Genomic DNA, 13026 nt, shown 5'->3' on the forward strand with positions numbered 1-13026 from the left:
CAATTTCGGAATTAAACATAATAAAATAATCAGATATGTCATACATATATATGTTTTATTTTTGAATGCGAAAAGAATTTGTTTAATGTCAAATGATTTTATTAAGTGCTTACTTTAGATCATGAGAATTATGTGCGGCATTGTGTTGTCAAGGCGATAGAAAACTAATGGCTGCCGTTTCACTCAAGTTAGTGTAAACATCACACGGTAGAGAGAGGACACATAAACAGTGAGTTTGAAAGGATTTGATATGTGTGGCATTGTTAGCAGTTTTACTAAATCTTGATCATGTTGTACACTTATCCCCCGCATGTGAAAAACTGAGTCATAATAGGACATTTGACCTCCTATCTGTTGTCATATTGTCCGACATTGACACCGTTTCAATGATGTTTGTTAATATCAAACAAGGAAACCATATAACAATAAGAATTAGTTATCTTCAACCCGATGTTGTGCTTAAGTATTCGTGTGAACTACGATGACCAGAAGAATTCGTAAATGTGGGACAAAAAATGTTAATCACTGACTATAATAAATGACCTGTTTTGAACCATTGATAATAGGTTGGGGTCACCAATTGGGGGTGGCAGGTGATTCTTAATCTTACCGGTACTCTTGATGACTTCCCAAAATATTTGTCATGTTGCGGGTCCTTATATATTATACTGTAGGGTTACTAGATATCATTTAATAGTTTATCAATTAGTTTGGCGAAACCGCATTATCGGTGGTTCGAGAAGGGCACTAACTCCATTTGCCTCATCGAAAGTTTGAGGTGGGCCTACATTCGAAACTAAACGCACTTGTTGTTGACTATATGTACTACGTAAACAAACTTGCATTATGAACTGCTATTTTGTCTATTTGAAATAAGTATTATGACTTATAATTGGATTCGAATGTGCAAATGCGAAGACACTACAGCAGAACTCACTTCTACGAACATCGCAAGACTAGGTCGTGGGGTCATTAATATTCATGAGTTATTCCTTTTATGGAAAAACAAAATTTCTCGGGAAAAATTTAGGTAATAGGCTTGTATTATGTCCGAGATCAATTCAAGAGTTGACATATTTTCAGGCTTATGTCACCACCAACACTTATGATTAGATTGATGTGTTATACTGGAAAAAGTAGAATGAGTGGTATTGCCTCTGTAAATTTAATTTGAAGTAGATCTAAGTTTCTTGCTTTGTAACTATTTTGGCAAAACTATTAATGAAAGATTGTGGTAAGCTATGATGACGTTATTCAAACTTCAAAGACTTTGTGTGCCTTTCGTGGAATTAACGTCACACTCAATAATTTACAAAGACATTTCCCATCAATATTACAAAATGAGAAGAATATATAATGCTACATACTCATGCAAAGTTATGACAAATGTGAGCCAACTGAATGACTTTGTCAACCCAATGCAACGGTAGAAACTAACAGGTTTGATCCACTAGTCCTTATAATGATAACACACAGCAAAACCCTTAAAAAGGGCAACATTCTACTAGTCCTTATGATACCTTAACTATTGGGCAGTTTGGCAAGGACTACAGGACTAGTGCCAATTTCTAATGCTGCAATGAAGCCCAGCGAAGTGGGCACACGTTTTAGAAAATGGTTATAAGTAAGCCAAGCTAATGAAGCCTAGTGATTTAGAAATGTGGTCAGACCCTTCCTGTTGCAATCACTATGATGGAAGAACGTCTACCCACTAGGCGATATTCAAATGTGGGCCCACTTGTTTTGATCACCATATATGACGGGAACAATGTGGGCCCACATATTAGAAAATTGTTATCAATAATTAGGTGGATTTTCGTGATTAATAAATGTGGTCCCTCCTGTTGCAATCAATATGACAGAAGAACGTCTGCCCTCATTTAGGAATTGATTCTCAGCACTAATGAAACAACCTAACAAAGATAGGCGATATACAAATGTGGGCCCACTTGTTTAGATCACCATATATGACGGGAGCAATGTGGGCCCACATTTTAGAAAATGGTTATCAGCACTAAACCAATCTAAGAAGATTTACGGATGGAAAGATAAATACATAATGCAAACATTTAATTCAGAATACGTTTTACCTTAGGGATAAGCTCAGCATTTAATAGCTGGACCAACAACAACGTAGAGCATGACTGACGCCATTTCTCACAAATACGAAAACCAACAGAGATAGCTCCTGTTTGAAATTAGAGTGACCTCCCTTTCCGAATATGAACCACTGATAATGCGGTTTCGCCATTAGTTTGGTCTTAGGACTTATTGAGGTGATAAGGTTCCCCCATCTCAAAACTAGATAATATTTGTTGGTGTCAAGGAGACATCTCTGTGAACAACTGAATGTAATAACTGTATTGTAACTCTAAAAACTGTAATACACACACATCTTACTGGATATTTTACTATAGCATTTTGATGCTATGAAATAAAGCAGCATGCAACAAGTTGCCTATTTGAAAAAGCGCAAGCTAAGCAGCAAAAATTGCTTCCATGCATTTGTATTGTTTAAAATGGGGAAATGTGACTATTGAAGCTCTTCAGAAACATAAAAAAGTAGATATCATTTTTGAAACACTATCTGAAAATAGAAGTTGTACAGGATTAGAAACTGGCACTAGTCCTGTAGACCTTGCCAATCTGACCAATAGTTAAGGTATCATAAGGACTTGTAGAAATATGCCCTTTTTGAGGGTTTTGCTATATCTTATCATTATAAGGACTAGTGTACTAAAAATGTTAGTTTCTACCGCCGTTGTAAAGAGTGTGCATCAACCTCATCAGTTACATCCATCACCAGACTCCAGTTGTGCTACTTTGATTATAGTGGGTTTCAGAGATCAATATAGGTTAGAAGCATGTTGCAAGGAGTTTCATGTAAATTGTGTGTAACTTTAACATAACTGTATTTTTCTTCTGTTTAAGGTATGGCGGCCATATTGCCGCCTATAAAGGGGGCTGTCCCGACCCGTAAGGGTCAGCAACAAACTGAGTATATTCCTAGCCCACCACGAACTGGTCAAGCATCTGGCCGGCTTGTATCACTTAAACATGGAAACAAGGAACAGCGCATGTTTGAACGCCGTATGCAGCTAAGAGCAGAACAACCTCCGCTGAATAAACAAGAAACATCTGTGTAAGTTGCTCTATTGTCATTTCTCAATAAGAAAATGGATGACAATTCTGACAGAAGTTGAGTTCTTTAACATTTGTGTATGTTGATGAACTTTGGCATTTGTCTTCTATGATAATCTTGGACAAATGTATGCTGATTAGTGTGATTTTGATAAATAAAATAAATGGGTTAAGTGGATAATTGATTAATATTTCACTGCACATAAAGATTGAACAAGAGATAAATATTTCCAAAAATATTTTAATGTATATGTTTGGGCCATTTATGTTTTGTCTTTTCCAGCATTCTCTGTCATTGTCTTCATGTTGTCATGCTTTCATATTTCTTTTTAACCCCCAGATATCGCAACACTTACAAACATAACTTATGTCTGGACATGTTAGAGGAAGGATTCCACATGTCTTTCCGGGAACTGTTTGCTCTAATAAAGCAACAAGAAGATGACCGCCAGAATGCTGGTCCGGAGTCGATCATGTGGTCGCAAGTAATGCTGAAGGATGAACATGAAAAACTTGATATGCTGAAAATAAACCTTACAAAGTCTGAAGCTGCAGATAGGAAAGGTGTGTGATATTTTTTTCTCTTTAACAACTAACTAATTTATTTTATATATTTTGCAGATGAGCCTTAAATTTTTGCACAACTGTCAAGTGGACAGAAAATGTGAATTTTTAACTTATCCTGTCTCACTCTATGCATTTCTTCCTTTCTTTTTCAATCCTCTGTGGTATTGTGCTTGAACAAGGTTTCCAGCTTCTAAAAACATTTCACCCGAACACATCCCAGCATCACCATGGTCCCCACACAAAAAGTGTGTCACACATAGTAATTTTGTGATCACCTGACTACCCCAGCCACATCGTCTTTCTAATTGCAACTCTGTGGAGACGTGTATTGTGTTCTAGAGAATACATTTTTATTATATTTTTGTGAGCTAAATCCTCATTCGTATCAACATCTACGACACTGAGTGATGAAGAGGATGTGTACAGAACATGAAAAAAGTCTGCCCTGTAAAAATTGCTGACATACTAATTCCAAGGCCGATCCCAGTGATCTTTGTTGTGATTGTCGCAGCCTTTGCGCTATGGACCACAGATGTTTCCAGTGTTCTCACCTCTCGGAGGAAGCTTTCCACATATATTTATGCAGATGCCATAAGCGTACTATTGACTGCTGTTCGAAATCTAAGCGTGACACCAAACCGGCTGTCCCCACTACTGTAGCAGTAGTCAAACCACCTCCTGCGTCTACTGTACCCTCTTTGTTGGTTGAAGGCGACAGGGTTTTGGACAGCTTCCTCCAGGAAAGAGTCGTTTGTCCCCGTGCGCCCGTTACCACACCGACATTGAAGCAGCCTGCAGCCTCAGATGTCCGCACGATCAATTCTAAGGACAGTTCATCCACCCCACCTTTCCACAGTCCCTGCTGGCTACCCTCCCAGCGCTCCCTTACCATCAACTGAGTTGCTTATCTTCCACCGCTCCTCCACGTGATGTTCAAGTAGTCATCAACCTGACCGCCCCATCACTGGACACAGTCGTTCCGGAGGCCCAACACTGACAGTACAAGTTCCCACTCTACTTCTACTATGGGATGAAAGAGCCGGGATTGCTCGCACCTCAGATACGGATTGTCTTGTTTCATCAAAGGATCACTGTTTGAGGGATTGTCGTTCTTCGGATAGATCATCCAAGGATTGACATGCGAGGGATCGACGTTCCAGATCTGTGGGTTTCCGTTCTCGGGATCAACACTCACAGTATTGACGTTTTAGGGATCGACCTTCTCAAGATTGAAGCTCTACTGATCGACCTCATGACAAAGCTGCTGATATGTCACGGAACACTCCATTTCAACAGGATGATCTCTGTCCTTCTGAGGATGAATATTACACAGATTCTGTGGATAAATCATTGGGATGATAACGACAGGATCGTTCCTGTCCTTACAACTCAGATTCACAGTGACATCACTATCAGCCTTCGTCCACAAATCACCAGCGACATAACGAGGACAGGGATTATCACTATGGCTGGGATCAGTACCCTGCTGCTATGGATCGATACTGTCACATGCCTAATTACCCTTTGTGCCACCTTGAAGATTATCATGGAGGGTTGTTTTTTAAGTCTGACACTGTCTTTTCTTCCTACTAACTGCCCTTCCCACTATCTAGGTGACATTTCAGTCACAGATGTTGAGGGCCTCCACCAATTTGGTCCCTTGGTCCTGGCAAAACAATTGACAGCTGCACACCAGTGCAAATAGATGATACTATGTACTCGCTCTACCTCTGTAGAGACTCCGGTCTCACACAAGTCGCCTCAAGACGCAGCCTTTTCAGTTGTGTGTCCCTAGCCTTTACCTGCTAACCTCTGCCTTGTGCATGTGATGTCCTAGTATTGGTTCGAAGATCCTATCATGGATGTTGTCAGTCGTTCCTCTTCTTGTCTTAGCATGCTTCAATCTCACGCACATGATTGATAGCTTTGACGAAGCGTTAAAAGAGATGCCAAGCTGGCTCACCCTCTGTCCATAGGCGATTGTGGTGTGGTTGCTCTTGTAGAACTGATTGACTGGAGACTCCTTCCAGATTGATTATAAGTCGTAAGCTGAATAGATCCCAATACAAAGCTACGTGATCGTTTGTGTAAGGATGTCCTACGTCAAAATATGTAACACTTATACCCGATTTCATGTTGTTATGACCGACAAGCGTAAGGGGGTAACATCTAGGGCTGGGACGAGTCCAAATTTACTACCCGGGTACCCACCACCCTATTACCCGACCCTACCCGGGTAACCGCTGTAGGTATTTAGAGATAGGTACAAACTATCCGATTTGGAAGAGTTTGACCTTAGCCCTGGCAAAATGTATTTAGATACACGTGTAAAACGATCTGGTCATGCATACACTGAAGTTTACTGCATGAAGTTTTATCTTTATTCAAACATATAAAAAGTCAGAAGGAATGGGTGCATTGTCAGAAAGAAATGGGAACATTAGTGACTTATAGTGTAACCATAGAGTTTTAGATAATTTTTGTCATTAAACAATATATCATGTGACTAACCACGGGCCCGGGTAGTCCTGTGGGTATCCGAGTCCTACTCAGGACCCACCCGACCCGAGTACCCGAGTTACCCGTCCCAGCCTCAGTAACATGGCCTGTTATGGTGTTTTTTATCTTTTCAACACGAGTCTGTGTTTTAACTAAACTTATATGTTTGTATCACTGGTTAGCACCAGCTTCGTCGTGTACGTCAGCTAGTTGTAGTCTATACAGGCTAGAGTATCGGTGCCCCACTGTCCTATGGTGGGATAGATGTATAATGTAAGATGGGATAAGTTTAAAAATTTGCAAATTTTACATTAAATTGTATATCTATAATACTTATCCTATCTTACACATTGTAAGCCCGCCCAGACATCACAGCATCACAGCTCTTCTAGCCTGTCAGCTCTAAGAAAGACAATGATGTGGCAGGGGTAGACAGGTGATCAAGTTGTGTAAGGTCACAATGCACAAGATTACATGCGTGATCTATTTGTTTGGGTGGTGACCATGGTGATTCTGGGATGTTTTCAGGCGAAATGTTTTTAGAAGCTGGAAACTTTGTTCAAGCATGTTTCTACATAAGGATCGAATGAAAAAGCAAGAAATGCATAGTGTAAGAAAGGATAAGTATTATAGATATACAATTTGATATCGAATTTACAATTACAAGAAAAAAATGATTTCATTTTCAAAAACTCTTTTTGTGTATTTGTATTAAAAAATATTTTCAAAGACTTTTGTTAAGGAAATTAACCCTCAACTATCTGAATTTGTTACCATGATTGTTATGATGTGAGCAGTTTTAGTTAACCTGTCTTGTCAGTCTTGCAGTTTTACCTGTTATATGGAAATTGTTTTAACAGTGAACAAACAACTTTGCATTTGGTGGAATAAAACAAATAGTGCTTTTCCGATTTTATTACCCACTTTTCATTATTATTATTATAGGTCAGCGGAATCTGTCAGCCAATTTTTAAGACAATAAGTCTTGCCTTGTATTGAAATATTTAAAAGGATTTGTATAGTAAACTTACTATTACAAAATATGGTTTTTCCCTTGACTATAGGTATCTATGCAGATGTGTATAAAGCACGCTACCAGCTTGCTCAGTACTTTTCTTCAACTGGAGACAAATGGTTGGCAGATCATTTTTTCCTGACATGTCTGCAGACCAGCACCATGGTGGAAGATGATGGTGGTCGGACGAGGGCAGAAGCATTCTGCAACATGGGACTGGCACTTGAAGAAAGTGGTATGGAGATGTCTTCTCTATTAAAAGTAGTGTACAATCAATTGAATTAAGTCAATACAGAGGCCCTGTTCTATAGATCTTAAAGTTATGGATTTTTTTGCTGACAAATTTTTATCTGCTCTTTCAGCATGGACAGAACATATTGTTTTAAGTAAGTCATGCGACTTTCACCCCAACAATATCTTGCTTTGATAGTTCAGGAAGTTCATTTATGGATCGACAGTTTCAATGTATGCATTGTCTTTGACAGGGGACTACTTGGATGCATCAGAACATCTAGAGGCCTACCATGCTCTGTCATCAGAGAACCATGGCTGGATGAAAGATAGTACTCTTACTTTCTACACCGATGCATGTGTTAACTTGTATCGTATTTACACCATGATTGGCCGGCGCATCGAGGACAGTGACCCTGAAGCTGCACTCGATCTTCTCTTGAAGGCCCTCAACATGTCCAAAGACAGTGAGTGATTTACTAGCTGCAAACATCAAGATGTCCTTCTCTCAAGAAACACATATTTCATTGTTCCTCTAGCAGTGTCCAATGCCATACATTAGTTCACATTTACACCTAATGTCAGATGTTGGAAAAGAATTGTCTTGATTATGAACTTTGGTCTGTCAGCACCATATGAGTGGATTTTACCCAAATGGTAAACATGTACAGTCTGCGCTGTATATAACATATTGATTTCTTCCTTTAGTGACAGGGGAAACGGTTGACCCAGTAGTCTAAGATGATGCAATTCTCTGTGCAGAGTTGTGTCCCTTGGGCCATTTCTGAGACCATCACTTCAGGCTTTCCTCCCACATTAAGCTGACATGCCATGATGTAACTGGAATAATGCTAAAAGCGGCGTAAAACCATACTCACTCACTCACTCACTCTTCTTTCCATTAGGTGAAGACAAGCATCTGGAGGGTGAGGCTGCCTACACTCTGGGCCTCGCATACGAGAGAGCTGGTGATGGAGAAACAGCACTATTGGTAAGTCTGGTGTCACACAGTTATCAAATGTCATGTATATAACTGTACTAAATATTTAAAAATAGTCTGTACTTTTCACCAGAAGTTTAATCATTTTGATTATTTGTCATTGCAGCATCTGAACAGCTTCCTGCGTACATGTCGTCAAGCAGAGGACCACGAAGGCATTGGGAGGGCATGTGATGCTATTGCTAAGGCTTATGCAAGGTGATAATTCCCCTCGGCATTTATGATTATACAATTACATATATAGATTTTATATTAGGGCAGTACCTGCACAGTGAAGTGAAGAATAGGTCTTCAGCAACCCATGCTTGATGTTAAAGGCGACTATGCTTGTCGTTAGAGGCGACTAACGGGATCGGGTGGTCAGGCTCGCTGACTTGGCTGATATATGTCATGGTATCTCAATTGTGTGGATCGATGCTCATGATATCAATCACTGGATTGTCTGGTCCAGACTCGATTATTTACAGACCTCCGTCATATAGCTGGAATATTGTTGAGTGTTTAAACAACAAACAATACCTGTGTTAATGGACCTGAAATTAATAATAAATATTACCTTTACATGGGATGCGGTGGGGTAGCCTAGTGGTTAAAGTGTTTGCTCGTCATGCCGAAGACCCGGGTTTGATTCCCCACATGGGCAAAATGTGTGAAGCCCATTTCTGATGTCCCTGGCCGTGATATTGCTGGAATATTGCTAAAAGCAGTGTAAAACAATACTCACTCTCTCACCTTAATATAGGCTAATGTAAGCAAGACATTCTGATGTAACGGTATTCTTTTGTGAATGTTTGAGATGACATATTATGTGAGAGATATTGACAGGATACCTGATGCTTATTTGGTGTTTGTTTGTTCGTTCAGACAGGGCAAGGTTGATGAGAGCATAGAGTACCTGAAGCAGTTTGTGGATACAGCTGAGCAGAGCGGTCAGGAGACTGCCTTCAGTAAAGCATGTCACAATCTTGGCAGTGTCTTCAACTCACTGGTGAGTTACCTTCTGCATTTGTGATTCTGAGCAAATAGCTCATTAGCCGACAAAATTGAAGTTTGGATGGATACAGTGTGCGACCTGGCTGATCATGTATGAGCATTTGTGCTTATTGTGCTGTTAGGTTCACTTAACTGCATTTAGATGATTATCATGTAAATATAGTTATTTTTGGTTAAACATTTATCTTTATTGAAGTTACACAAAAAAGTATGCTCCAGTTTACATTGTCAATAGTGTGCCAGACCAAAAACACGGATTATTGATAAAAATCTGACCAACTGGATCAATTCTTAAAAGTGTGCCCTTGTGTGAAATCACTGCGCAGCAATGCACAGGCATGCAAGAAGCCTATGAATGGGTGTGAATCCAGATCCACCCTGATTCTTGTTTTGTAAACGCCATACTCTTCGCTGTACTCTTGCTGAAGTGACCAGTGAAGATCCGGGGAAGAATAGGTCTTCAGCAACCCATGCTTGCCGTAATTGGCGACTATGCTTGTTGTAAGCATCTTCCCAAGGAAAGAGAGTTAACTAACTATAAAAGTCCAGTTTCCACCCTTGCCGAACTAGGCTGGTATTATAGAGTTACATTTTGGCTGGACTATCGAGTCTATGCATAGATCAGTCAGAATTGCGCAATGAAATCGAAATCCGGTTCGTAAACCGTCATGCAGATTTCGGTCGATTGCAGGATTTACAAAGCATGTGCATCGCTAACGTGTTGTCAACAGATATTTGAAAATCTTTTCATGTTTTTAATCAAGGTGGTAGTGATTTGATTCACTTCGGGATGTAAGACCCGTTTTATCACAATATAGATATTGATTATCGATCAGATCGTCTTGACTTGTTGCCGCCATTTTGTTTGAAGCAAAGGCAAGTGATACGAGAGGTGGAATTTGATTGATCCATAGGAGAGGCATCGAAGGGACATAATTCATAATAGCCACTGGTGGCGCTACGATCAAGCCCAGGAATTCCAACCTAGTTTAGCAAGGGTGGAAACTCTACTTTTATGGTCAGTTAACTCCCTTTGCCTCCGGAAGATGGTCATAAGAGGTGACTAATGGGATCGGGTGGTCAGGCTCGCTGACTTGGTTGATGCATGTCATCGACCCCAATTGCGTGGATCAATGCTCATGATATTAATCACTGGATTGTCTGGTGCAGACTCAATTATTTACAGACTGCCGTCATATAGCTGGAATATTGCTGAGTGCGGCGTTAAACAACAAACCAACCAATCTTTCCTCCCACAGCAAGCTGTTATGCCGTGAAAGAGCTGAAATATTGTTTAAAGCAGCATTAAACCATAATCACTGGCTTATAAATGGTTGTGATTTCTAACTACAGGGTCGTTATGATGAAGCAAGCGAGTACTTTAGCAAGGCCTACAACATTTCCCGGTCTATGGGTGAAGCCAGTGCTATCCATGTTAACCGGGTGCAGTACGGCATCTCACTGGCACACCGGATGATGGCACGGTTTGCCAAGCATGTGGATGAGGGGAATCGGTCGTGTATGGAGAGACTAACGGAGTGGAAGAGTGCCCGTGCCGATGACTTTGACAAACCCTTGCCAGATCCAAGTGAGTCTCATTAGATATTGTGTTGCCTTTGCAGCCATATTGGATACTTAACAGCAGTGCAGAATTGAGGTGCATTTTGAAGTTGGCCGTGAATGTTCGTAATGATTGTTCTCTAGTTCAAGTTTTCAACAATTCATACTATTGTATGTCAGCAATGGAAAGTGTAATGCGGGTGTAAAGAAGCTGTCAGGCTCGATGTTACATATACTTAGCATGCTCAGGAAGACAATGCATTTTGTGCAAGATCAGACCACTTGTTTCTCTGGTGATGGTTATTAAAACTGAAAATGTTCATTTTCTTAGTCTTAATGGAGAAAATAATAAGTCATGATGGTTTATTTTAATGCAAACAAAGAATATCCTTGCACATCGATACTTATCAACATCAGTTTGACTATAGTTAACTTGCACTATCTTACACAGTTATAACAAAACAAAATGTACCTTGTGTGTGAGCCTATGTCACAGCTCAGGGTACAGCTTCCAGACATTCAATTGTACACATCCAGAATATATGTCTGCAGTTTCACTGAGTTAGCAAAACTCATAGCAGATGATGTGAATGAACCAAGTTACTTCCCTTTACCCAATGCATTCGGCTGCATGAAATTTTTACCCCACCTGTGGGCAGGCTACTGGTACATGGAACATAATTGCCAGCTCTTTAACCAATCAGAAGCTAGTATATTAATGTAAGGTGAGATAAACTGTGATTGATCATTACTGTATCTGACTACTGTATCCTCCAGATGCTGAGACTGCTGCTGAGGCTGTGAAGCTGCCTGCTGTCGACAGTGCAGAAGAAGAAGAGGAAGACAAAAAACAGTCAGCTTTGGAGGAGGAGGAGGATGGGGAAGATGGGGAGGCACAGCCCGAGGGGGAGGTGCAGCCAGAGGGGGAGAAGGAGGTGACGCAAGCAAGCACCCTGACCACAACCACAGAAGACACTCAGAGCCTGGCAGAGTAGTTCGGGGTACAACACGTCATGATTGGAAGGGAGGGGAAGTATTCGCTGTAACAAAACAAGGGGTGGCGATTTCAAATGATAGCATTTAAAGTGTGAGTTGAAAATTGGTGATTTTTATATCTATAAAGGGATACTACAAAAAAGTTTCTTTGTATATTTTTTTTAATGAAAATGTTTTTAAAATATGGCTGTATTAAAATAGTATTATCCAGAAAATGAAACCAATCCACAAAAAGGGAACGACGTGTAAGGTTTGACCCTGAAACAGTTGTTGTTCTGGCAATGAGCATGCTTCTTAAGAACACATGATCAATATGCACTGAAATGTTGTAAACTGTCGTTGCAAATGAAACATATGTTCGAATATTCAGCATCTGTATTTCTAAATGGACACCAAATTTGTTCTAGAAGTCATTCCTGGACACGACCCACATTCTGTGATATAAGCTTAGCCTTGACTGATAGACGTCACTGCATAGAGTTCCAAAGTATTTTGTACATAGCTTTACTTGATTCCGTCCGGGTATACACTTGTTACGTTGTGTCTTACTTACTTCCGTATATATTGTCTTGGCATCACCAGCCATATCTGGATGTCTGATGGTGTGATTTATGTTACAGTGACAACCTCAATACCAGATAACCATTAATTGTCCAATAAAACCTGTGTTATAAATATCTATGTTTGTCGGTTGTTATTGGTTTTACGCCGCCAGTGCCCTGATGTTGTTGATGATGTGGATTTGTGAGACATGCTGGTCATTGAAATTGGGGATACAAGTTGTCACAATGGCCATACTGTATTCGCTGTAATAAGCGCTCTAAACATTTAGAAAAATGACAGGGGGAGCCACATACACAAGTCAAATTTGTTGTCAGACTGTGCTGTTTTCTGTAATGAAAACTGTAAAATACAGGACTGTAAATTTTCAGTGCGCTTGTAAAGATTACTCAGATTGGTCTAGAAGTTCATCAGGGGTGCTTATTATGGCAAATATGGTACTACAGCCATGGATAGCCACAGT

At 40.1% G+C, this 13026-nt stretch overlaps 1 protein-coding gene across 1 annotated transcript; it reads left to right on the plus strand.

Moving 5' to 3' along the window:
* The first annotated feature begins 130 nt into the window (after positions 1-130).
* On the plus strand, positions 131-12681 carry LOC124144502 (tetratricopeptide repeat protein 29-like). The gene is made up of 10 exons (XM_046513933.2): positions 131-229; positions 2932-3142; positions 3482-3705; positions 7272-7457; positions 7708-7920; positions 8359-8444; positions 8560-8651; positions 9318-9441; positions 10800-11034; positions 11784-12681. The coding sequence occupies exons 2-10, from the start codon at positions 2934-2936 to the stop codon at positions 11999-12001; spliced, it is 1587 nt and encodes a 528-aa protein (XP_046369889.1). The 5' UTR covers positions 131-229; positions 2932-2933; the 3' UTR covers positions 12002-12681.
* Positions 12682-13026: the final 345 nt, after the last annotated feature.

Source organism: Haliotis rufescens, unplaced genomic scaffold (genome assembly GCF_023055435.1).
Source record: "Haliotis rufescens isolate VD_foot unplaced genomic scaffold, xgHalRufe1.0.p SCAF_7, whole genome shotgun sequence".
Lineage (NCBI taxonomy): Eukaryota > Metazoa > Mollusca > Gastropoda > Lepetellida > Haliotidae > Haliotis > Haliotis rufescens.